We start from the raw sequence: 27,177 nt of genomic DNA, 5'->3' as shown, positions 1-27,177 counted from the left end.
AACAACAACTGTTATTGTTATTATTACATTATTATTATTTTATATTTTGCTAGAAGCCACACTCTGGGTGGCTTCTAGCAAAATATAAAAGCATAACAAAACATCTAACATTAAAAACTTCCCGATACAGGACTGTATTGGGAATTTCTACAATTAAGCCTCTTTTTTCATAATTTCCCCATGAATTTTTGTATTTTAAGCTTTTATTTGTGAACTAATACATGTATAGCCAGAGACGTGTGTGTATAAAATATTTATGTTCTACTGTTTCTGGATTCTGCATAAAATGGGACTCCATCCCCTTTTAAACATCTTCGCAGGGGTGAATAAAGAGCACGTTTGCACTAAAGATATCTGGAATTCTTACTCATGGAGAAAAGTCTTCTGGAAAGAAAATTACTCCGCATATGCTATAATCCTAATTACAAAAAAATAATCTGTGAAATCCAAGAAAAACATACATGTTGAACAGTATTAATGGAAAAACTAATATAATTGTTTCAGTGCTGGCACAGGCTGTACTTACATTCTTGTCCAATTTAATGTGCTGGATTTTTACAAATACAGAGTAAATACATAATATGCACACTTGTCAATGAAATCAGAAAGCAGTTAGTAAAACCTTGTTTCAGATTTTTCAGATGATACTGATACGACAGCACTGAAGCATCTGAAAGAATATCCATCTATACATTGTGACCCTTTTCAGAGACACACTCCAAACAAAGAATGCCTTACAAAGAATGCCAGATATACAACTTTCAATTCTCAACAGTGTATTATTCACCTAGGAAAATATATTTAAGGGAGAGAGAGCTGGATTCTTTAAATTTTTAGTGTCTGCCAACAGACAGAAAAGTCCTACCAAGCTGTTATGGATCTGCTATGATACTTGGATTCAGGCTTGACACTGTTCCCCTAGTTATAGTTGCAGCAACTGTGATTCTAAGTAAGTAATGTGAACTGTAAAATGTAGAGAATTATAAAGTTCTAAGACCACAATCCAATAGTTAGGTGCACTTAAACCCTTTCATTTCACTGGATGTAAGTACTTCCAAATGCTGCTGTTTCTCTTAACCACCATACTGCATTTACTCTTTTAATGTATCACTCTAAGAAAGTCAATACAAAATTGCACAGTCAAAATAAAGGTAATACATACAAATTGCGTGCAGAGCTCCAGCTACTTAGAGAAACCTGCAAACTCAAGCAGAGACACTATGAGATTACTTTGCTGCATGAGCTCTGTATTGCAATGATATATTAACGCATGAAGCAATGGGCCAGAATACTAAGCTTCCTGGATTCTGCTGCAAATAAAGAGTCTTTCAGACTTATTGCACTACAGTTGTCTAGTAGTAAGCTGCATGATGTTCACTTCTGTACCAGGAAACTTACAACGTAAGGAATTGAACGAAAGTCACTAGTAGGAACGAATAGCTGGTGGCACTGTTGCACAGTCTTCTTCATTGAGGGTTTTGTCGATTACAGGCCTATATTCCAGAGTAACCTGGGGGAAAAAACCAGTTGTCTTTGTTAAAAAGCTGACTGCACAGCAAAAGTCAAGCTACAACTTTATTATTTTGCACTTAAAATTATTCAACCTCACTGCAATCCAAATGAGAAATCAAAAATTCTTTAAATTGAGTTCTTTTAGTTGTAAACCAAGTCCCACACTACCAAAAGTAATATGCTGGATATATAGGATTCCTAATTTCAAAGGCCAAGGGGTGGGGGGATCACATACCTTCCCAGTCTTGACATCTACATAAGAGAGAGTATGCTTTCTCCAGTGCTGATCAAATGATTTCTTCTGCTGCCCTTGGATTGGTTTGGAATAGTCATATTCATCAATCCTTACCTAAGCAACAAAACAAAAGAGTGAGATAATGGCACCAATCCAAAGCTCTGCTCAGAAGATGACACCAGCCATGTACCAAACAGCCTTAAATATTTAAGAACATTCTAGTTTCTTTAGAAATTTACAAGAGCTAGAACTGAATATGGAAGCTCTACCTATTCTTCTACAAATGTGCAAGTCATATGTTCTAGCTTTCATTACCTCCTCAGTGAAACCATATTTCACTGGCTCCAAAGTGGCGGGGGCGGGGATCCACCTGGCCCAACCAATGGTGAGCAAAGGAGCAGCTGCTCTAGTGCTCTCATTATTACCTCCCCATCTCTTTTTCCTTTTGTTGTGTCTGTGGACACACATTGCCTTCTCTTTTATTATATAGAGAGATGCTGCATTAAATATTTTAGCTACATTATAAACAACTGAAATGTGGAAGTGCTGCCCCTGAAGGCCAATAATTCCGATTTTTAAAAGATGCTGATACGACCCACAACACTCATTTAGAAGAGATGTCAAAAAGGGCACTGGTAGAGACATCTCCATGAGATTGTGGAGCAGCTTAGGCTGTGCTCCTTCCTTACAAAATTAATTACTGAGGTACCTCCAGTTCAACATGCAATTCTGCTTTAAAAATAAATTGGCACAGTGGCAACAAAATGGAAGTTGGGGTGTGACTGGGCAGAGATGGACAAATTTTGCTTTAAAGCTCAAGTGTTTTTGAACCTGGCCCGCCCAACTCCCTTAACTCCCCACCCCCAAACACTAACAATGTATCACACAGATTAATATGCACATATGCAGTCACATGTAACCTGTTGCTTCCTGTGAGCATTTGTAGACTGGAATACTTCTCCAATACCAACATTAGATGTGGAATAAAACAGGACAATTCTGATGCTTCTCCTAAAACCACACAGGAAGAACCGTCCTTGCGACAAAGCAGCAGTCCTTTCAAAGTTTTTTCCTTTCCAAATCAGGTTGGGAGTGTCAGGGGTAGCAACACATATAAACCCAATACGTTTCAATGAGAACTGTTCAACACACTCTGGCTGTTCAGAGGAGGAAAGCTCCACTTATCTCAGGATTCTGCAGCTTCCTGGAACTTTGTTGCCACTATTTCCATATGTCATTCCTCTTCCCCCCCTCCCCCTCCCCAGCCAACATAATCAACGTTCAGGGATGCTGAGAGCAGGGGTGGGCCACAGGTGAAACATAAAGAAGTTGTGCGTACCTTATAATCCTCCCTAGCATGAGCGCCACGTGACTCTTTCCGAGCCTCTGCACCATAAATAGTTTGTAAAGCACAGAGCATTAGATTTTGTAGTTCCAAAGTCTCCACTAAGTCGGTATTCCAGACAATACCTGAAGGTACAATGAAATGTTGGGGCATTTCAGCAGTCAGCTGCTTTCTTATAATGCAATTCAACAGTCCCAATATACAAATCAGACAAAAGCACAACTCCGCTTGTAGACCATGGCTGCAATTCTGTGCACTCTCTCCTGGAAGTGAACACTTGCTTCTGAGAAAACATGTCTCTGTGGGTTTCTCATATAAAACAGTTTTAGTCATGGCCTTCAAAATGTCTTGCATGCAGCTTAGAAACTATAACAATTGTGTCAGAGTGACATGAGCCTGAAGTCTGTGCTATATTCCTAGTTAAAAATGTGAAAAAATATCACAGGAAAAAGGGCAGCACTCTCCCCTCTACCGCTTCCCTGGAGGCGGTGCTCCTGCTGAAAACCTGCAGCAGCCCACTGGGGCAGAGCGCATGGCCACTCTAACCGGAGCGTGGCCACAGAGGGGCTGCGCTGGCTTCCCACAGCTGGCAGCCCAACCAGCTGACGGATCCCAGCAAAGGGAGGCAGCTGATCAAGCCTGGAGAGAGAGTGGAAAACAGCCAGCCACTGCCTTGCCAGACACCCTCCTCCTTAAAGGGACAGCGCCCCACCTGTCCTGGGCAGGGCAAAGGAGGCTGCCTTTACAGCCACTGTACCATTCAGGCTTGTGCCTTCCTCCCAAACTTTCGCCTCTCCGCAGGGAGCACATGAAAATCGCCGGGGGTCTCTTGTCAGGGGGCGCGGGGAACCAGTCAATCAATCTCTCCCCACCAAATCCTCCCCAAAAGCTCAATCCCCCTATTTTCTAAATTTTGAGGCCCCCAAAATAGGGGGCGTCTTATACAAAGGGGTGTCTTATAGACGGGAAAATACAGTATGCTGATAGATGCCACTTGCACACCTCTAAGAAAACACCAAGCTTACAATGCTACATTGTCTACCTCTATCGAATGTCTTCAAATCATCCATGTTGTTATAGAGACTGCTAATTTGCTCACAACCTTCCTGTAGGACAGGACCTGTGCGGAACACTGCAGCATGGTTTTGCATTGTCTGTAAATAAAAATTGAGAAACAATACATTGATTGGAAATTTGAAGAAAAATTGCCAAGAAGATTTTAACCTCCTACAGCTGCCAAAATGTTCAGTTGTCAAAATCTGTTTGAATACACTCATATCACTTTCTACCAACCCTCAAGTCCATACTCATGAGAAATAACACCATTGTCTTCAGTTAAATCACCCTGGTGCCTAAACTGCCCTGCCTATTTCTTAATGGCTCCATCACTTCCAAGAGAATTTACTCTGGGCTGCAATATGTAACCATTACTACGTATCAACACAAACAGCCTGCTATCTTTCATAATCTGTAGAAATCTGAAATACTCTGAATGCAACTCTACCTATGTACAAAAAGGAAGAAGTAAGAGTGCTGAGGTTCTGGTCATGAAAGCAAATTTCTCTTGAGAAGCATAACGGCCCTTAGGGATGGAGTGTAGAAGCAGGTTCCATCTGCAGAGAAACATCCTGTTTGTATTCTGCAATACCTCCAAAGAGTTCCTGAGCAACATTACTACAACCATGTGAAGTAACTTAAGCTGAAAGTTAAGGAAGATCACCTAGGAAGCTTTGCACCTGAACAGGAGTTTCAACCTAGGTTCCATGGGTGTTTGCCAACTTTTAGATCATGAATGGATAATCAGCCACTCCATCTGGAAACTACCAGAGTACACAATTTTAAGAAGAAAATCATTTTAGGAAGGCCAAAAATCCAATTTTCAAGCCAAAACATTATACATCTGTTCTAGCAATTCACATTACATGTTATTAGCCTAGCCTCCGAGCAAACCTTTTATATACCTTTTGCATATTAAGCCTCAGATCCGAAGTTCTTATGCTTCCATTGGCAAAGCGCAGTTTGTCAAGATTTGCTACAGATTCTTCACCCGCATTTGGTTTAATTGATGGAACTGGCTCTCCTAATTAGAGTAGACACAAGCATGATTCAGCTACAGTTAAGTCTACAAAAATTAGATAGCAGTCAGGGTGAGAGGGGGAAGGCAAGGAACAAGAGGAATATATTGCCAATCAGTATTCCATTATTTCCTAGTAAAATTCTCAGTGCCTGCCCAGCCCCTTCTGATAGATTTGGTAGGAAGGGAAATATTTTTTCATAAGCATTAAAAGAGTTTCTTGACCTTGCTGGTCAAGTGAAAAGCTGTTACCAGCCCCACTTCTCCATGCAAGCCCCACTTCCTCAGCCTTTGCCCTGGGAAGGGAAGTGCGGAAAGAGTGGTCAGCCGCTCCCTGCTGCTTGAAGGTGCCCCAGCTTGAAAGAGCAGCACCAGCCTCTCCTGAGTAAAGGGCTGGTTGAGAGCATGCTGGTTTGGGCTCTAATGCTCAAAGGTACCCAGCCCTTTCACAGCCTTTCGAGGGAGATGAAATACAAGCTAGGAGACCTACCAGGTTTGCAGGATTCCGCAATGCTAAGAGCACACGCACGACCAAAGACCACCAAATCTAGGAGTGAGTTTGCTCCAAGACGATTAGCGCCATGAACAGAGGCAGAGGCTGCTTCACCACAAGCATACAAGCCAGGGACTACTTGATCCCTGCCATTTACATGGGTAATCACCTGCCATTAAAAATAAGTGTGAAATCAATATAAACATGACAGTGACTCTCTCCACACACCACTCACATGAAGAGGGCAAATGTGGTGACAGAGGCGGTGGGACTATGCATTTACCCCACTCCAAAAGTCACCCAGCTCCTCCTGTTCCTGCAACTGTTGTGTTCAGCCTAACGTCATGCGTGGAGAAGACTCCTCACTGTAGAAAAGATCCCTGCATGATTTAGAACCCTGATTACAATGGGTTCTAAAACCATGCAGAGATCCTCCATGGACAGAGAAGTCTCCTCAATGCAGAAGTTAGTGAGAGCACAGCAAAGGGGCAAAAGGAGCCACACAGTTTTGAGGGTGGCATACACACAATCTTTGTTACCATTTTTACTACTGACCTCCTTGTAGTCTTTTTTAAAAAGCTGTTGGCTAACACAAGGAGTGAAGGTGGTGATGGCAGAAGGCAGAGAGAGAAGGGAGAACCAAAGACACACAGGCCAAATTAGGTCTGCCAGGCCTTGGAGGTTGGCATTCAGGCTATTTTGGGCTAACCAAACCTATGTTAACAAGGGAAACATCAGGTGGACCTGGTTAGCCCTGAACACCTGCAAATTCTTCATTTGCATTCCTGGCTTGGAGATGCGAAGGAAGAGCCAGGGCTACAAAGGAAGAATCTCCCTTTGCAGCTACAGCAGGCATCCCCAAACTGCGGCCCTCCAGATGTTTTGACCTACAACTCCCATGATCCCTAGCTAACAGGACCAGTGGTCGGGGAAGATGGGTATTGTAGTCCAAAACATCTGGAGGGCCGAAGTTTAGGGATGCCTGAGCTACAGCTTGAACTTTTAATCACCTAATGTCAGATGACTAACAGGAAGGCAGACCCGTCCACCTGCCAAAGTGGGCTGTGAATTTGCTATTTCTTCACAATTATATCAATCAGTATGCAGAAAACACCCACAATATTCAGTTTAGAATACTTCCTATTTGAATATTACTTCTGGGAAATTACCTGTCCTTTGTAGTTTGTAGGAATACCTCCCATATTGTAATGCACAGTGGGCAGAACAGGAATGGGTTCTTTGGTAACATCCACACCAGCAAATATCATAGCAGTTTCTGAAATCCCAGGAAGACGAGTTGCTAGCTGCTGAGGTGGCAAATGATACAGTTGCAAGTACACGTGGTCTTTCTCAGGCCCACATCCTCTGATGTTAAAAGAAAAAGTGTTTTAAACATTTTCACAGTCCTACCTAGCGGCAAACTTTTAAAGTCACCCATCATCTTATCTAGGGAGGCAGACAAGAACAGCTCTCTTAGTGACAAAAACCGGCCATCTTTTTAAACCCACATTTCACTTTCTATTTATTAACTGTTTGTAAAGTTTAAATCAATGAAACAGATTTCTTACAATTAGGACTTACACGTGGTAGGAAGTCTGAGGCTTGTCCATGTGCCCAACACCTCCTCCTTCCAGTCTGTAGGTCATAAGCATCTCTACATTTGTACGCACTCACCCTGTCTGCTAAATCCTGCAGTGCCAGGAACACATGTTCAAGATGGTCTCAGTGAAATATTATTATTCTTTAAGATAAAGGTAAAGGGACCCCTGACCATTAGGTCCAGTCGTGACCGACTCTGGGGTTGCGCGCTCATCTCGCATTATTGGCCGAGGGAGCCGGCGTACAGCTTCCAGGTCATGTGGCCAGCATGACAAAGCCGCTTCTGGCGAACCAGAACAGCACACGGAAACGCTGTTTACCTTCCCGCTGTAGCAGTACCTATTTATCTACTTGCACTTGACGTGCTTTCGAACTGCTAGGCTGGCAGGAGCAGGGACCGAACGGGAGCTCACCCCGTCGCAGGGATTCAAACCAACGACCTTCTGATCAGCAAGCCCTAGGCTCAGTGGTTTAACCCACAGCGCCACCTGCGTCCCTCGCGCCCAATGTTTATTCTTTAATAATGTTTATTCTTAATCCTGGGTCCCCAAAAGTTGTTTGAAGTTGTTGGACTACAATCACCCACCATCCCCAGTCGGCACTGCAAATGGTCCATGATAATGGGGGTTGCAGTCCAACAACATTTGGGGAACCAAGGGTTTAAGATACTGGATTGGTCAATGTTTACACTCTGAGCTGAGTTCTTCTATAATCATATTTGAAAGGTAGCAGCTACGGAAAACCAGACTTGCCTTCCTTCTCGGATCTCAATAGTCATTGAACGAGACACAACATCCCTTGAAGCTAGATCTTTGGCAACTGGTGCGTATCTCTCCATAAACCTTTCACCTTCACTGTTAATCAGAATGCCTCCTTCACCACGGCAGCCTTCTGTAATGAGGCAGCCAGCTCCATAAATACCTGCAAAACAGGCAGTCACTACATTATAAACTTTTTAGTGACTATATTTTACAGATGTTCCTCAATGTCATAGTACTAGAATGAGACACCAACATTTTAATATCCAATATAGTATATGTACCACCTTCAAATCTTGGCTTTGATAATCAATCAAGCTTGTTTAGGGAAGTTTTTAATATTTAATGCTGTATTGTTTTAATATTCAATTGGGAGCCACCCAGAGTGGCTGGGGAGACTCAGAAACATGGGCGGGTTACAAATATTATTATTATTATTATTATTATTCATTGAATGGCTTTTGAAAAGTCAGCATTCTCTCAGCCTCACATCTGCCAATATAGGGATGACAAACTACCAACTCTACAGGGCTCTTGAATACTGAGGATGTATGGGAAGTGTTTTGAACACCTAAAGCAGGATATACAGTAAACACTTCTGCTAGCAGAATATGGGCTGCAATTCTCCCTTCAGTGAAATCACTCAAACTAGTTCTCTATCTTTCCACAAAACACTATTTTACGCTTAACTAGAGATTGGTGACATTTTGTTGCATCCCAAAGAAATATTAAAATATGGCACAGAGCAGGGGTCCCCAAACTTACCTCGCCGAGGACCGGTGCCACCAGCGCCAAGCGCGCTGTGGGCCGGAGCGCACGCCCATACACATGTGCACACACAATTTCTGGCGCACTTCCGGGATGCCGGAACACCGGAAATCGCTTGTGTGCATGCGCATGGGCCTCCTCCGGCCCAGAAGTGCACCGGAAATGATGCTTGCCTATGCACACAAGCTATTTCCGATGCTCCCGGTGACCTGGGAGTGGGCAGTCATGCTGCGCCACGCCGGTAAGAGCGGGCAGTGGCAGCGGGTGGCAGGGGTTGCTGGGGGCCACATAAAAGAGTCTCGTGGGCCACATCCGGCCCCCGGGCCTTAGTTTGGGGAACCCTGGCACAGAGTATTTCATTCTCCTAACTAAGACATTCTGCTGCTGATTCTAAGGCTGCCATTCTTCAGTGGAATTCTCTAGCATGAGGCTGCCAAGATAGCAAATCAGAAACTAGTAGAATACTATAAAAATCAGACTCCATTATGCTTTAGGTTGGCTTTCACAATTTGCAAAATAATTAATAATTAATGCCATTTTTCTTGTTATGACATTTGTTTGTTATTTATCATGAATGGTTGCTTTTGTGAATATGCTGGGCATATTCTCTTGCACTGGCTCTGGCATTCGCTCCATAGGACACACAGACTTTCCCCCTTCCTTTTTGGGAGGGGAAAAGTGCGTCTTATGGAGTGAAAAATATGGTATACAAAGACTTTCTCTGTATGTCCCAACACACAGTTTATGATCAGAGAGAGAAGCTCTTCTCGCAGTATCATTGCTGTGGATGGCTAGGAGGTTACAAAGGAAAGAGAGCTGGCATTCTGTCTCTGGCATTTATTCCCAAGTAAAGTCTGGCAGTTCCCTTACCTGATTATTTTCAAAAGGAATTTGAAAACATTTTTATTTGTACAGTATACGCTTTTGGAAGCGGATAACTACATACAGGCAGTGCTGTTTTTATAACTCACATTTTAATTACTATATATCACATATGGTTTCATTGGATTTTATAATAGTAGTCTCTGGGCACTCTTCAAAATAGAAGATCAGGATACATAATACAAGACACTTAATAAATACATTAAAGTATTTCCAAGCCTGCTTCACATTTGTACATTTACATTGGGGTTACATTCCAAGGCACTGCACGGCTTAGTGAAATCACATATATGTGAAACACCATTGTAAAAGACTGCAAACACCCTGTTCTGCCATCGCCCCACCCTGTTTTGTGAAGTTTTCGGGATATTTGGAGTCACTTCTGGGTTCAGCGTAATGCACGCATGCACGGTCGCACACACATCGGATGCGCCTAAAACAATCACTGCCTGTATAGACATTTTCCTTAATTTTTTCCAAGACAGTCATTATCTATAGCTAGCCTCTTCTTCAGACAACCATTTCTCATCTACTTTCTAGTAGGGATCTACTGTCGTTGTTTCTCATGAATGTGACCCTAGCATGAACAAGCTAAAGATGTATTATACTTTTTCATGGTTGTAACACAGGCAGAAAGCTATCAACTGCTTTAAGATTCAAAAGACAGCCCCAATAATCAGATGTACAAGCTTGTGTAAATCCTTTTAATCTGATGGAACAGCCATCCAAACCACGTACTGTACTGCAAGAGAGAACTACTCATCTGCCATGAAAAATAAGTTCATAGAATCATAGAGTTGGAAGAGACCACAAGGGCCATCCAGTCCAACCCCCTGCCAAGCAGGAAACACCATCAAAGCATTCCTGACAGATGGCTGTCAAGCCTCTGCTTAAAGACCTCCAAAGAAGGAGACTCCACCACACTCCTTGGCAGCAAATTCCACTGTCGAACAGCTCTTACTGTCAGGAAGTTCTTCCTAATGTTTAGGTGGAATTTTCTTTCTTGTAGTTTGAATCCGTTGCTCCGTGTCCACTTCTCTGGAGCAGCAGAAAACAACCTTTCTCCCTCCTCTATATGACATCCTTTTATATATTTGAACATGGTTATCATATCACCCCTTAACCTTCTCTTCTCCAGGCTAAACATACCCAGCTCCCTAAGCCGTTCCTCATAAGGCATCGTTTCCAGGCCTTTGACCAATCCCCAAATGTCCACCCTGGATTTAAAGGTCTAATGAGCTTTTGTTTCTCAGTAACCTTAGTTGTCTGTAATGTTATAGAAGAACATTTTACCTGTGGGATGGAACTGCACAAATTCCAAATCCTGACAAGGCAGGCCAGCCCGTGTGACCATTGCTGTGCCATCTCCAGTACAGGTGTGAGCAGATGTACAGCTGAAGTAGGTGCGCCCATATCCTCTAGGAAACAGTTCATTATTAGTATCTGGCCAGTACATTTCACCAAGAAAACCAACAATTTCAGCTGCATACACTTACCATGGAAAGCCATGGCTAATGATTGACCACAACGTGCAGATTTCTCCTGATTCAGTTGCTCAACTACGCAAGCAGGAATAACAAACCTATTTTATAAAAATTAGGTATTTTTGCTTTCTCTTTAGCTAATTTAAGTTGGTAGGTTAATTTTTCTCCCATGGCTATTTGCCACAGTTTTCTGTACCAACAATTCAATGTCAAATAATCTGCAGTTTTCCAATTTTTGGTTATCACCCTGCAAGCAGCCATCAATATGAATACTATTCGTTCCACGGGTCTAACTTTTTCATTTTGTTCTGCCCAAATGTTGTTCTGCTAATGTTGGTGTAATATATCATTTGATGTGTGATATTTGCCATTTTTATAAAAAATATCATAGTACATAACTGTGATACAGAAAATGGCCACCATGCATGCACACACACACACACACACACACACACACACACACCCCTTGTCAATTACAATTTCTCCAACATTTTGTATTATTTGCATTTACAGACATATTAGTGTAATGTACCACTGATTTAATAATTTTAAAGAATTCTCCCCATGGGTTGATGATATTGCTTTCTTTGATAAAATCATCCATATTTTCTCCCCTACAGTTTGTTATTTTGCTATTGCAGTCTCACTCACCCATATTATTTTCAAACCATCCAATATAATTTTATCTCTATCAAGATGTAAATAAATGTTGGAGATTAACCCTTTTGTGTTGGTTGTACGTTCCAAATTTTCTCCTGTTTAGTTTGTTTTCCCCCTTTCCCCCCAATCTTTCAACCATGATTGGCTTCGGATTGTAATTTGTTGGTGTAAAACAAAACATAGTCCCTGGTTTGGGCACAAGGACTGTGGTTTGTTGCTCCCACGTGCTAACTGGGAACAGCAATCTGCACATTCGCTGTAAACTAGGCAGGGGGAACCTCTGGATTCCTGTAAAGCAATTCCCCCTTCAGCCACACCTGCCTACACCTGATGCAACGGCCAGCAGTAGACATGGGGGCTGTAAAGACACAGCTGCAAAGGATCAATAATGTAAAGACTACATTCCCCACTTTCTCTGCAAGAGCGGCTTGCAGTTCCCACCTTTTAAATATGCACCAGCTGGCCTGGGGAAAATAAAGCACTCTTTCCTTCTCATTCCCTTCTAACTCAATGTGAGTCATTAGAATAAAAATACAATTAAGCAGAGGTAATTTCTTTCATAATTTATTATCTTAAACAGGGCTACATGTTTAGGGAGATTTATATATTGTATGAAATTCCTACTTTAAAGTGTAAAATATTCTTAGAGTGGAAGACTGACTTTGCAAAGAATCCTTTGCAAGCAGCCACCATCTCTGCATTCCCTTTCATCTTTGCACACAAAGTGTTGGGAGCATATGTTAGTTGACATGAGGTCTGATTTCCCCCTCATATTCAACAGAAGGGAAAGAATTGTTTAATGGGCAGGATGCAAAGTTCACAGTATATCAAGGGCAGGAAAAATAACCCAAAGGGAGAAGGGTTTGGAAGCTTCCCAATGAGTATTGTTGGAAGCACTTTGACAACTGAAAGGAACCCTGCAGGATGATGGGCCACAGCTCTCTCTCTCTCTCTTTGTGTGGGTGGGTGTGGGGGGGGGAGAGAGAGAGAGAGAAAAGGATGACAGCAATAGACTCCTCCCTGATCTAGCCTGAGGCCAGAATGACAGACAATCCCAGGAAGTACATTCACATATCATCAGTATGAACAGATCATTAATATTACCCAGTGGCGATAATCGTATTTTTTGCTCTTAAACGGTGTATGGTTCCATCTTCTATACAAAGTGCAATAACTCCACAACATTCTCCATTTTCCATAAGGAGGTCAAGGGCAAAATATTCCACAAAGTAACTCGTGTCATATCGAAGAGACTAAAGGAGGAGAGGCGAAGAAACGTGTATTTGTTGTTGTATTATTATTAAAATTAGGTTTAATAATAATATTATTATTAGGTTTTTGGGGTACTCAATGGGACTGTAACCCTGGAAGCAAGTCTTTACTAATTTTAATTTGTCAGAACCATCCTACTTTAGGCAGTTCATAAATATCACTCCAGTATAATAATTCCATTAGTCAGGGATGATGGGTGTTACGGTTCAACAATACAAGGAGAGGAAAACATGGGCCATTCCTTTCCTTATGGATTACCTGTGCCAGGAAATGGACAGGGAAAATGCAGCTCATGCTTGCTTTTTTGATGTTTTAAATTTTGTAGTATGCTATCTTCTGGGCATAAAAGGCAGCTTATACTTTTTTTATAAAAAAAACAACAACAACACCATTTGTCAATGAAACACAGAAAAACACATATTGTGTAGCATAATTCATGAGTGCTGCTGTATCTAGAAATGCACGCCTCCTGTTTGTTTTGTCTGACTGTGCAGAAGACACATGGATGTGCTGGCTAAGAGTTTTTCTGAGTCAGTCGCTGACAGGAGTGCAACTATCAATTTCAAAAGTGATCCCACTAATTAAATTCAGTGATCTTGATTCCCTGCCCCACCAGCATCTTCTTACCTGGCCATACAGTGTGTGCAGCAGAGAGTGGCCTGTCCTATCAGCCACACAACAGCATCGATGAGCTTGTCCCCCTTTCCCAAACTGAAGGCTCTGTCCTCCAAAGGCACGCTGATAGATCTTCCCATCCTCTGTCCTGCTAAACGGCATCCCATAATTCTCCAGCTAAGGAATCCAAGTGGAACTTATTAGCCATTTAACCATCAGCATGAAAACAAGGAAAGTCTGCTTTACACATATTTTAATTTTAGAAAGAATCTGCCATGTGAAAACAAAAAAGTTAACTTGGGCTAAGTAAACTTTTGATTTGCACACAATGCGTCCTAGTTTTAAGAATCTGGCTAATGAACATTTGGGAACTTTCTAAAAATTAGGGGGAAATTAATTAGATCGAAGCAGGAGATGTCCATCAGTTAATGTGAGTTGTGTGCATTCTCTAAGCTACTTAAGAAACTCCATCCTCTGGAACAACTTTGTTGAGGCTCAGCATATCCACAGGGAAGTCGGGAGTGTTGGCATATTCACAGCTGCAATGCACCCTATAACAATCTGCCAGAGCACCACATTCTGTAGAATGAAGTAATATTGTGCCATTTGATCTTACTATGAAGCCATAGAGTTCTGGAACAGTTTACAGAATCAGAACACGCAAATACAATGAAACAGTCAAATCTTCACTATTTTTCACATGTTATGATACAAACTGAAAAAACTGGTTTCTCCTACTAAGAATTTTTTTTGAACATACCTCAAGAGGAGGTTTGTTCATTTTTCACAACTGCTATAGTAGTCAGTCATGAAAGAGTATTTCAAAAAGACTCATTTTATACGGTGCTACTTATACCTCGATAACTGAAGCCGGAGCCTGTTCTGTCATATAATGAATTGCATCCTGGTCTCCCAGCCAATCAGAGCCTTTCACAGTATCATAGAAATGCCATCTCCAGTTATCCTCTTCCATATTCCCCAAAGCAGCATTGATCCCTCCCTGGAAATTAAAAGCAAACATTTGCTCAAATCAATACTTAGCAATCAGTTCCTTTATAGTTTAATCTAGGTATGGCTTTCGTTTTATCCATGGCTTCTTCCAGCATCTCATCCAATGCTTTATCACCAAGCAGTTTACAGCCATAGTATTGGAAAGGTTAATCTTACAGCCTGCATCCATGTCCAGTGTTTCAACCACATCATTCCCCTTATAGCTCCATCATTCCCCTTATAGCTCCATTAAGACTGCAATGGGTGCATGACTTCTTTAGTACCATACATCTTCTTCCCTGAAGCAGACATTGCGCACAATTTTTATTTTATTTTGGGGTTTTTTACATTGATTTTCACATTTTACATTACAGTACAAATATACCAAAACCAACACCATTTCCCCACCCCTTTCATACATTTATATTTCACCAGTCAATCATATTATTCTTTTCTCTCATCTCCCACTTCCCTCTGCCTCCATTCGATTTCCTCCACATTATACAATTTACAATAATCTTTGCATTCTACATTCTTCTCATATCATCTATATATTCTTTTTATTTATTTATTAAAATTAAACTTTATTACAATATACAACATTTATCACAGAATAAAATAAACTTCACAATAAAAAAAGATTATAACAAATATTACATTTGACTGTTTTCATTTCTCTGAAATAGAAATAACTTTCCCCCCCTTTCCCCCTCCCTCACAGTTTCCCCTTACCCTTTGACTTCTCAGCCTGATCCGAACTTATCCTTTATTCTACCAGTTTAACCATTTTCTACATACCTTATTCTACCATCAACATTGTTCCTTTTTTATTATATATATACATCATATTTTCTATCATCTATTACTTTTCATCCTTCCCTTCCATACCTAATACATAAAACTGAACCTTATATAGTGGAGATAAAATTGGAGTTTACTACCCTTGTTTTAATGTAGTCTGTAAATTTTTTCCAACTATTTTCAATTTCCTCCTTCTTTGTACCTTTAATTTCCTCATATTTTTTAGCCAAATTATAATTATTAAATAATTTTTCTTGCCATTCTTCTTTTGTCGGAACGTGAACATCCTTCCAATTTTTTGCTATTAAAAGTCTCGCGGCTGTAACTGCGTAACTTAGGCAACAGCTATCTCTAGGGTTAACCTCTTTCAGCACCATTCCTAATAAGAATAATTTGGGGCACTTCTTGATCGGGTATCTCAATATTTTCTTTAGTTCATTATATATTAACTCCCAAAACCTCTTTATAGGTTTACAGTGCCACCACATATGGATGTGGGTACCTACTGCCTCGTTACATCTCCAGCAGATGTTGGTTGCTCCTGGGTAAATTTTTGCCAGTTTCGCTGGTGTTAAGTACCACCTGTTTTGCATCTTCATAATGTTTTCCTTTATATCATAACATGGTGTAAATTCAAGGCCTTTCGTCCACAATTTTTCCCATTCCCTCATTGTTATGGGTTTCCCTAGGTCTTGGGACCATTTTATCATATAATCTTTTGTTAATTCCTCCTCCGTTTTCCACTTCAATATAATTTGGTATAATTTTTTTATAAATTTATCCTTATTAATCAATAAGATCTCTTCTAATTTAGATATTCCATTATCAAAGCCAATTTGTTTATCAATTTGTAACCTTTGGTTCACTTGAAAATACTGTAACCAGGAGGTGAAATGTCCTTTTACTTCCGCATATTCCTTTAGGTGCCAAATTCCTTCTTTATTTTCTATTAACTGTCTATATGTAGGCCACTTTGTTTCCATATTTTTTCTTCTCACTGCCACTATCTCGAGGGGAGAGATCCACCAAGGCGTCTTCGGCTCAAAGTATCTTTTATATTTTTGCCATAGAAGGTATAGCGATTTCCTGATAACATTGAGCCGAAAACTACTCCTTTTTTCAATTTTCTCCCTCATCAGGTAGTGATGCCACCCAGAGGCTATTCCCAACCCCTCTAAATCCAGTAGGTCAGTGTCTTTCAATGTAATCCAATCTTTCAGCCACCATAGTGCCGCTGCATCATGGTATGCTTCCAGATCGGGCATTCCGTATCCTCCCCTATGGATGCTATCTATCATGATTTTATATCTGACTCTTGGTCTTTTTCCGTTCCAAATAAACTTGGCTAGATCTTTTTTCCAGTCTTTAAATATATCTTCTTTGCCTAATATTGGCAAGTTTTGAAACAAATGAATCATCCTTGGGATTACACACATTTTCACTATTGAAATTCTTCCCAGAAGGGATAGTTTCAATTTATCCCAGGTTGCAAAATTTGTCTTAATTTTTTTCCAAATTGCCTTATAATTCTCTTGAATTAAATCTATCCCCTTGACGGTTGTTTGAATACCCAAATATTTTATTCTTTTCACTATTTTCAATCCTGTTTTTTCCTGTAACGTTATTTTTTCAGCTTCCTCCAAGTTTTTTACCAGCATATGCGTTTTATCATAGTTGATTTTCAGACCGGCTAGGTTTCCATATTCTCTTATTTTTTCCAGTGCTTTGGGAATGCCTTCGATAGGGTCCTCCGTGGTGATAATAATATCATCTGCAAAAGCTTTTGTTTTAAATCTTTTCTTACCAATAATTATTCCTTTTATCTTTTCTTCTTCTCTAATATTTTTTAAAAGAATTTCCAATGTAATTATAAAAAGAGATGGCGAGAGGGGGCACCCTTGTCTTGTGCCCCTTATTATATTTATTTTATTTGATAATTTCCCATTTATTAAAATTTTTGCCCCTTGTACTTTATATATTGATTTAATTGCATTTTCCATCATATCTCCTAATTTTAATTTTTCTAATACTTTCAACATAAATGGCCACGAGACCCTATCGAAGGCCTTCTCCGCATCAATGGCGAGCAATGCTGCTCCCTTGTCTCTACGACTTTCTAAGCATTCCAATATATTTACTATATTCCTTATGTTATCTTTTGCGTACCTCCCTTTTATGAATCCAGCCTGGTCTTTATGAATTATATCTTCCAAAATTATACTCAATCTCTTGGCCATAATTTTTGCGAAGATCTTGTAATCGCTGTTTAACAGTGAAATCGGTCTATAGTTGTCTGGTTTATCTAAATTGGCTTGGGGTTTGGGTATTAGTATTATTTGGGCTTCCGTCCATGATTGAGGAGTGTTTCCTTTTTTCAGTATTAAATTCATTAATTCCCTAAGAGGTCCTAATACCTCCTCTTGTAATTCTTTATAAAATTCTATTGGGAGCCCATCTGGACCAGGGGCTTTTCCTCTTTTCATATTCTTAATTGCATCTGCAATTTCTAATGTTGTTATTTCTTTATTTAACAAATTTATTTTTTCTATTGGTATTTTTGGTAAGTGATATTTTGTTAAAAAATCATCAATTTGTTGGGGTAATATTTCTTCCCTTTGGTATAAATTTTCATAGAATTTTTGAAAGATTTTTGTAATCTCTTCTGTTTTATAATAATATATTCCCTCCGATTCTATTCTATTTAATATTTTTTCATTTTTTCTTTTTTTTATTTGCCACATTATCAATTTACTGGGCTTATTGGCCCATTCGAAATTTTTATACTTCCAATATTGTATTTGTCGATCAATCTCATAATCTATTAATTTTTCATACTCTGATTTCAATAATTTAACTTCTTGCTCGACTGCTTTATTATAATTTTTATATAATATTTTCTCCTTTTTCTTTATTTCTTGAAGAATTTTTTCTTTCTTTTGTTCCCTGTCTTTCCTTATTTTAACACTTTGTGATATGAAAAAGCCACGCATCACGGCTTTGCCCGCGTCCCAAGCCACTAAGGGGTCGACCTCACCGTTATATCATCTATATATTCTTATTATCCCTCCTTACTAATTTTTATTCAATCCATTACTTCACATTTTAATCTAAGCATATTAGCATATCTTTTTTAAAGCAATGTTTTACCATATAGTCATCAAAACATTTCCACTCTTTTTTTAAATTTTTGATTCAACTGATTTCTTATAATAGCAGTTAATTTGGCCGAAATATTTAGTTTACAAATCCTCCTTTGTGGGTATAATTTGTGACTTCCACTTAGCAGCAATCGCTACTCTAGCAGCTGTACTTGCATATAGGGAAAAAATCCCCCCTGTGGTATCACTTCATCTATCAATCCAAGGAGATATGCCTCTGGTTTCTTTGTTATTGATATTTTCAATGTCTTATTTAGTTCTTCATGTACTACTATCCAAAATTTCTTTAAAAACCTCTTTTCCCAATGTTATTCCTATGATCTCCTTGTGTTTCCTTATTTCCGACAGCAAAATTTCTAACGTCAATATAAAAAGTGAGAGAGGACACCCTTGTCTGGTGCCCTTCTCCACTGGAAAACATTCTGTCCTGACACTATTCATTATTAGACGAGCCTGCTGCTTCTCGTAAATCACATTTACACCTCTACAATAATTTTCACTGAATGACCCATTCAAATTATTCTTACACCAGCCACTTCCTGATAAAATCTGTCCCTCATGCCTCAAGCTCCATATGAGCTTCATAACTCTGAAACAAGTTTTCAAAAGTAGTCAGTAGATAGCATAAGAACTGCATTTAGAATTAGAAATTTAGTTGATCTGTATCTGTAGAACAAAGCCACTTGCAAGGATCAATAAATAGCTTGATATACATCATCTGATGTTTTAGGTAATAGTAAAAATAATGGATTATACACCCCAAACTTGTGTTTTAACAACACAGCAAAGTATGCCAAAGAAAGAGATGGGCTGGAACCTTCTCCCAGACATGACAGTTTTCTAAGTGAAGAGGGGCTTTTTGGTTTGTTGGTTTGTTTTAAAGATGGTTGGTTGGGTTTAAAGGCAGAATAGCGAGTTCCGTGACCACCACCCCCCCACGTGCAATGTGAAGTGGTAGAGTCCAGACACAGGGTTGCCTCTTTGAGAACTAGGTCTAAGAATTTTTGAAAAGAGCAAAACAAATATATGAATGCACTTGAGTTGCATGCTGCTTATCACAATTTCAGTAACAGAGTTTATGCCCACAGATAGCAGATGGGCTCATTGGTTCTATACAATGTAACCCAGTGTACAACACCCAAATCTAGACAACACGCAGCTTACTCCATTCACTATAGTCTATGAACCACAAATTGGAACTGGCTGGCCTCTTACCTGTGCAGCAACAGTATGGGATCTGGTAGGGAACAATTTTGTAACACATGCTGTGTTAAACCCAGCTTCAGACAAGCCAAACGCAGCTCGCAAACCTGCACCACCTGCACCCACTACAACCGCATCAAATTCATGGTCTACTACAGGATACTGTGTCGAAATCTGGTTGAGAAAAAATATAAATGAACAGCCACATCATTTGCAACACCTAGGAAAATAAACCATAGTATAATTATAATGAATATACACGTACACGTAGAGAGCACCCCACTTGAACTCACTGTATTAAAAAACAAATTCCAAAATCTGTAGTTAATGCTGCCCACTGTTGATTTGTGATCCTCCATGCTTTGGTAGATCAGGAGCAAGCAATACGATCAAGTGCCCAGTCCACCCTTCTTACACATATCTTAATCAGTCTTAGAAATTCAGCTATATAAGCTAATTGTCAAATGGCACCTTAAACGTAGGTTACAGTCGCCACAATGCAATGTCTAGGCACTTTCCCCCCCTACAATGAGTTCTATTATTATTATTATTATTATTATTATTATTAATATTATTAATTTCATTTCTATGCTGCTTTATATTTTAAAGAAGAAAATCTCAAAGTGGTTTACAACACATTAAAACATCAAATAAAACAATTAAACAAATTCAAGATCAAGGAAAATATTTCAGATCCTTCTCTAAGTGACATTTTGCTTTCCTCATATTTATTTATTTACCTACTTAATTTATGCAGCTGCCCCATAGCAAAAGTACTCTAGGAAGCCAGAATGATGTGTGGGTTAGTATGTTGGATTAAGCCCTAAGAGATCAGGGTTCAAATTCCCACTCAGTCATGAAGCTTGGGCCAGTCACAGCCTCTAAACCTACCACAGGGTTGTTGTAGGGATTAACTGAGTGAACCATGTACCCCTTGGAGAAAAAGCTGGGATATAAATGTAATAAATAAGCTCTTCTGCTTAACTGCTTAAGAAAGCTGGAAGGGCCAGCCAGAGGGAGATGTCAGTTGCCAAGCTGGCATCCAGAGATCTCTACATCGTTGTAATTGGACCTACGTCAGTTGCAAAGCGCACCTGACGCATGGCTAATGTCTAACGCTGGCCTTCATACAAACTTCCGCAACCTGGCGCCCTCAAGATCTTATGGAGGACAACTTCCATCAACACAGCCAGCACAACCAATGGTTGGGGAAGGCTGCTATTAGAGTATGTCCAATATGCCAGACAAGTGAGAACTTACTGAATCAGATACTTTAGCAGACACACTTTTCTTTCCATAAACAGTGAAGTGAAAGTTGCGAGAGAGTGCCTGGCAAGCTGCTGGTCCCTGCTGAAGCAAGACAAATGAAGTGTTATAACATGTGATAAACTTAAACAGTTATCTACATGGAGTACACCTTATCCTAAGCATTCTGAATTATATACTGTAAAATGTTTAATATGAAGTAATGCTATTCCAGGTTACAAGAGGGATTTCTCACCTTTTTGCGACATTTTTTCTGACACACAGAAACTCAGCAGGTATTGTTTCCACAGAATTGTCAAGAAAATATTGAAAAGGGAGCTGGCCTATAGAAGTGACTGTCATTAATTTATTTCAATCTTCTTTTTTCAATGAACACCGTCCAGATTGCCCAGGGAAACTTGCATATTATGGTTGCTAACACTAAACCAGAAAATACCATATATTTTATTACTGGGCATCTCCTAAGCCAGGGACAGCCAATGCCGTGCCCTCCGTGTTTTTGGACTACAACTCCCATCATCCCATGCAAATACCTGAAACTGCTGAACACTGACACCACCCCTTTTAATCACTATAATTACATTTTAAACAGTCATTGATTGTTAAATCACTCTGGTAATCGTAGCTCTGGGAGACAAATAGGGAACTTCCAACAAATCTCGGCATCCTTAACAAACTGGTTTCCAAAATGTAAATGTGGTCACATTGTAACAACCGGGGTTGCTTTTTGCATAGTCTCAATTCATAGATCAAGTCTGCTATTATGTTTTACCACATCATTGTATTTACTCAGATAAAGTTAGCATAACTTTACCTTGTTTTATTGCTTAAAGTAATTCACATGAATGTATAACAGTACAGAAAAGCAAATCATTAACCAGCAATTAAGCTGTTCCAAGCACTTTAATGCATTTCTGAATTGCCATCTTTTTCAAAAATCAAACATTGGCAAGAATTAATGTAAAAGAGCTCAAGGATAAGCTAACTGTCTTCCTTCTTCAAATGCGACTTTACCTTTTAAATTCAGTATTCACCGACAAGTCTGATTAATTTAAGTTGCCATCCTTCCGAGGTTAGAACAGAGAAATCAATAATAAGAAGAATCAAAGCACCAGACTTAGTAGAAGAATACTGGATGGAAAGACTCTCTGATTCTATGTATGTATCTATGTATATATGTTCCATTTGAAGGGAAGGAAAACCCTCGTGAAAACCTCAACTGGTTGACATAGAAATATTAGAAAAATAAGCATCAAGTAAGACTAAATAATAAACAGTTAAGACAAGTTACCATGGGCGATCTTTCTGAGTACCAGATTTCAGCTTCATTAACTATCAACACCAAAATCTGGGATCCTCTCCAAACCTTTCATAGGATTTTGTAGTCATTTTGTAGGGCCACCAAACTGAGTAATTGCTACATCAGACTGGGGTTCGTAGGTAACACCCAGAAATCCAACATTGTCCTCCTAGTCACTCCGAACTGGTGCCATGTTTCATAGCCATTTTGTAGCATTTGGTAGCTTGAACCCTGCATTTTGTAGGGCCCCCAATATGGAATAACTGATATTCAAACTGGTATCCTAGGTATCCCCCCAAACTCCAACATTGTCCAATCCACTCCAAACTGGTGCCAAAGTTCTGTAGTTGTTTTGTAGAGGTTTTGCAATGAAAAGCCCACATTTGGCAGTACCACACAAAAAGCACAGTAACTGATACATCAAACCAGGGTTCCTGCTTAACAGAACTCAAAATCCAACACTGTCTCATTTACTCCAAAGCAATGCCAAAGTTTTGCAATTGTTTTGCAGCCTTCTTATAGCTAACCCCCACATTTTGCCAATCCCCAGAAGTGGTTTACTATCTTACTCAGTAGTTAATGAAGCTACACCCAGTCTAAGTAGCAATTCCTCAGGTGGGGTGGGGCAGACCTACCAAACAAAACCCTACAAAATGTCTACAAAACTTTGGCACCGCTTTGAAGTAAATGGGACAATGTTCGGTATCAGGGAAGACCTATGACCCCCGGTTTGAGTATCAATTACTAGGTTTGGGGGCACTAAAATGTGGGGTTCATGCTACAAAACCCTACAAAATGACTACAAAACCCTACAAAGGGTTTGCAGGGAATCTCAAGTTTTGGGGTTCATAGTTAATGAAGTTCTAGATTTCTCTCTGCTCAGGGCAAAATGCCCTTTAGGTAGCAGCCCTGTAATGGCAGCTGAGGGTGGGAGAGGTTTCAGCATTCACAAAGAACAGTCTACAGCTATTAAGCAAAACAAAGTGGCAGTATTTCAACTGCAAACAAGCATTTCGGCTTTCTTTACAGTAACCACAGAATTTCCTACGTAAACATGTAACTGGTTGTGGAATAAGAATAATTAAAGCCTCCCTCATGTCAAAGAGAAAGCCCTAGTCATCAACCTTGAATCTAACTTTCAGCTAAGAATGAGTATTCATTTAAATCAGGGGTCAGCAAACTTTTTCATCAGGGGGCTGGTCTACTGTCCGTCAGACCTTGTGGGGGGCCGGACTATTTTTTTTATAAAAAAAATATGAACGAATTCCTATGCCCCACAAATAACCCAGAGATGCATTTTAAATAAAAGGACACATTCTACTCATGTAAAAACATGCTGATTCCTGGACCATCCGTGATTTAGAAGGTGATTGGGCCACATCGATTTGGGGAACCCTGATTTAAATGGTAAAACACAGGTTAGAATGGCTTTGCAAAGAAGTCCTTAAGTTATTCTACCCCCCCCCCCTTTGTTCCTTCATGCATTTGCAAATGCCTATGTTAGTAATTCATGGCCTCAAATAGTTAGTTAATTAGTTAATTTATATACTGCCCTTCATCACAAGATCTCAGGGTGGGTCTAAAATACAAGATCAAAATACAAGTAAATAATCAAACCAAATAAATAATCTAATCAAATAATTCCAACTTTTGTAATGCTTCCATTGGTATCAAGAAACACATTAGAGGAAACAATTTAGATGACAACTTCTCAAACTTCAAGTAGAAGCTCGGTAAAGGTAAAGGTAAAAGGACCCCTGAGCATTAGGTCCAGTTGTGACCGACTCTGGGGTTGTGGCGCTCATCTCGCATTATTGGCCGAGGAAGCCGGCATACAGCTTCCAGGTCATGTGGCCAGCATGACAAAGCCGCTTCTGGCGAACCAGAGCAGCACACGGAAATGCCGTTTACCTTCCCGCTGTAGCAGTACCTATTTATCTACTTGCACTTTGACGTGCTTTCGAGCTGCTAGGTTGACAGGAGCTGGGACCGAGTAATGGGAGCTCACCCTGTTGCGGGGATTCGAACCGCCGACCTTCTGATCGGCAAGCCCTAGGGTCTGTGGTTTAACCTACAGCGTCACCCGTGACTCAGAAGCTCAATAGTTGGACTTAAAACTGTGTCATATTGGCCACTGAAAGATAGCCTTTCAGTCCTCAATGTAGTTAGGGTGAACTGCCCCACATACCTACTTTATAAGGAGCATTTTGGGCAATGTGTGGATATGACACAAAAGAAATGTTAAGTGTAGTTTTGATAGGGGACCAGTTTGGAAAGCCTTCTTAATACTGTACACCTTCTCATAATTTGGCTTCGACAGCACTTGTAAGCACCGCCCTGCCCCTCAGAAACTCTTTAAGCTCCAGGGCAAATGTCTGAAGCAGGGAGACTCCTCACTTCATGAAGGCTCCCTTCACAATCTAAAATCCTGCAACATCAAGGTTTTTAGTTGCTCAGGCAGTCTCTATGAGTTGAGGAGGCTTCCCAATGCAAACCTTTGCCCTCAAATTAGTGGAGGGCTGAACAAAGAATAAGGATGACGTGCCAAATGATGTGGGGCTTGGCAGCACTGCCCCTCACATGGGACACTATTCCCCACCTCATTGTTTATCAATGACCTGATTTGCATCACTGTAAACCATATTTTTTATAAAATTCAAGCTATGGTTTAAATTACTTTTGAGCAGCATTCACCAGCACAGTGCATTTTCTTGCTAAACCATAGTTTAAAAATAAGTATGGTTTAGTGCAGGCACTTCCAACAGGTAGATCGTGATCTACCAGTAGATCACTGAACGTTTGTGGTAAACCGGCCCATGAGCCGCCCCCAAACCAAATTCTGGGTTCGGCACGGTGTGCAACCTGAAAACGCGCAACCTGTAGCGTCTGTAACCTGAGGTAGGACTGTATCCTTCTTTTAGGTGAAGTGACCAGAATTGTACACATAATTCCAAGTTCAGTTGCATCATAGATTTCAGCATTATGATGCCAGCAGTTTTCTTTTCAATTCCTTTCCTAATGATCCCTAGTATGGAATTTGCCTTTTTCCATGGCTGCTGCAAACTGTAGGTTTGGCCCATGGGCTTTAGGTTGCCGCCCCCAAACCAAGCTGCCCACTCGTGAGTCCTTGCGCGCTACGCTAAACCGGAGCAGCGTGGCACAGGGACTTGCTTTTGTGGTGTCAGAAATCACGTCTGTGCACGTGCACACACTGAAAATTGCGTCTGCGCCGACGTCGGAAATTGCACCTGTGCAGATACAAAGGCTAACAATCGCGGATGCATGCTCAGGTGCGTGTGCGATCCGGCCCACGAAGGGATCTCCTTTGGAGTGAACTGGCCCAAGCGAGGTAGACCTTGCCGACCCCTGCTCTACCTCCACAGTTGGGAGGCAACAATGGTTCCAAAAACAAGTTGCTGGAAACTGCAGGGTGGGTAGGAGAAGACTGCTCTTGTGCTCACATTCTTCCCATAGGCATCTAGTTGGCCACTATGAGAAGAGAACGGCAGACTAGATGGGCCATTGGTCTGATCCAGCAGTGCTAAACGTTCTTATATGCTTGAACTAGCTGAGAGGCAGCACATGGAGAGCCGCACTGATCCTTGCAACGTTCCCTAATTGTTCTTATCCTATGACTGGAAGATTACTACATGATCTTAGAAGTGTGGCGTCATCTTAGAAGGCTGTGACTATAATGAAGGGAACCTGAGTTTCGGAGTTGAAACGACCTCTTCATCTTTACTGGCTGATAAGGAGGAAAGGGGTAATGCTTAAGATTTATTTTTGAAGGTCTCTCAAAGTATGCCATTCACATAATTTATGAGGACACATAAATGTTTCGTCATTTGCTATGACATGTGACCCAAGTGGATAGCTCTGCTGGTTAGTGTGGTGCTGATAATGCCAAGGTTGCAGGTTCCCTTTGGGGACAGCTGCACCTTCTTGCATTGCAGGGGGTTGGACTAGATGACCCTCAGGGTCTCTTCCAACTCTACGATTCTATGATTCTGTTTCAGCATAGTATAGATCTGTCTATGTTCTAGATCTATCTGGATTATAAGTATGAGGGAAACGATGGATCTATCTATGAGAGAATCCGCCGCTCCGCAGGTGACCTTGAAGGACCGGCCACCAGCCTCCCCCTCAGCCTGGCCAACCTGGCAGGGTTGGCAGGAGGATCATAGCGCACCGGGGTTATTTGGGGAACGGGGGAAAGGGCGGAGGTGCGGAGCCGGCGAGGCAGCTGCTTGTGGAGCAGCGCCGGCGCCCTCTCCCTCTTCTTCTCCAGACGGCTGAGGCTCCATGGAACAAGCCTTACGGGAGAGCCGCCCCGCACAGGTTTCTCCTCCTCCTCCCCAGGCTCCCGCCGCGCACTTACCGCGCGGAGCCGCCTCAAGCGCCGCAACGCCTGCGAAGCCGCCACTGCCGCCGCCATTTCGCACCTGCCCTCAGAAACTAGGCCGGACAGAGATCGGGCTTACTGCGCCTGCGCACAAGAAACAGGGGAAGGTCGCCCTGACGGAACAATTGTCGAGGGCGGGCGGGAGGAACCAACCCACAGGAGAGGGGGGGAAAGCGGGAATTTATAAAGGGACCTCACGGTCTAAAGAAACAGAGTCGCGAAATGCCTTTCCCGGTTCCCACAAAGAGGGAAAGTATATCTGTCTAGCGCTCTTTTGTACTCGAATAAGTTTCCGAGGGGGGGAAAGAACAACAACAACAACAATAATAATCCTCCCCCTTTTCCTCACAGGGATGGTTC

General features: G+C 41.0%; 1 protein-coding gene across 2 annotated transcripts; it reads right to left on the bottom strand.

Moving 5' to 3' along the window:
* Positions 1–474: 474 nt before the first annotated feature.
* On the bottom strand, positions 475–26,891 carry SDHA (succinate dehydrogenase complex flavoprotein subunit A). 2 transcript variants are annotated; one of them, XM_035135021.2, is made up of 15 exons: positions 26,794–26,891; positions 21,110–21,199; positions 19,862–20,023; positions 14,554–14,697; positions 13,710–13,874; positions 12,915–13,063; positions 10,960–11,084; positions 8,011–8,179; positions 6,829–7,024; positions 5,657–5,828; positions 5,054–5,172; positions 4,135–4,246; positions 3,087–3,217; positions 1,748–1,861; positions 475–1,510 (listed from the first exon to the last, which is right to left on the bottom strand). In XM_035135021.2, the coding sequence occupies exons 1-15, from the start codon at positions 26,848–26,850 to the stop codon at positions 1,424–1,426; spliced, it is 1,992 nt and encodes a 663-aa protein (XP_034990912.1). In that variant the 5' UTR covers positions 26,851–26,891; the 3' UTR covers positions 475–1,423. The 2 variants fall into 2 exon arrangements, with proteins under 2 accessions (XP_034990912.1, XP_034990913.1); XM_035135022.2 differs by having other exon boundaries at positions 21,110–21,196; positions 26,794–26,890.
* Positions 26,892–27,177: the final 286 nt, after the last annotated feature.

This window comes from Zootoca vivipara, chromosome 13 (assembly GCF_963506605.1).
Source record: "Zootoca vivipara chromosome 13, rZooViv1.1, whole genome shotgun sequence".
In the NCBI taxonomy this organism is placed as follows: Eukaryota; Metazoa; Chordata; class Lepidosauria; order Squamata; family Lacertidae; genus Zootoca; species Zootoca vivipara.
The sequence above is the reverse complement of the archived record's forward strand: the minus strand, read 5'-3'. Positions and strand labels throughout refer to the sequence as shown.

What these genes read in the sequence shown, in the direction of transcription:
- SDHA (XM_035135021.2), bottom strand. Translation starts at nt 26,850, where the DNA reads ATGGCGGCGGCAGTGGCGGCTTCGCAGGCGTTGCGGCGCTTGAGGCGG. An exon ending in TGTGCAGTTCCATCCCACAG is followed by an intron (nt 8,180 to 10,959) that starts GTAAAATGTTCT and finishes CCTGTTTTGCAG; the next exon opens with GTATTTATGGAGCTGGCTGC. An exon ending in TTTGAAGACATTCGATAGAG is followed by an intron (nt 3,218 to 4,134) that starts GTAGACAATGTA and finishes TTGTACCTTCAG; the next exon opens with GTATTGTCTGGAATACCGAC.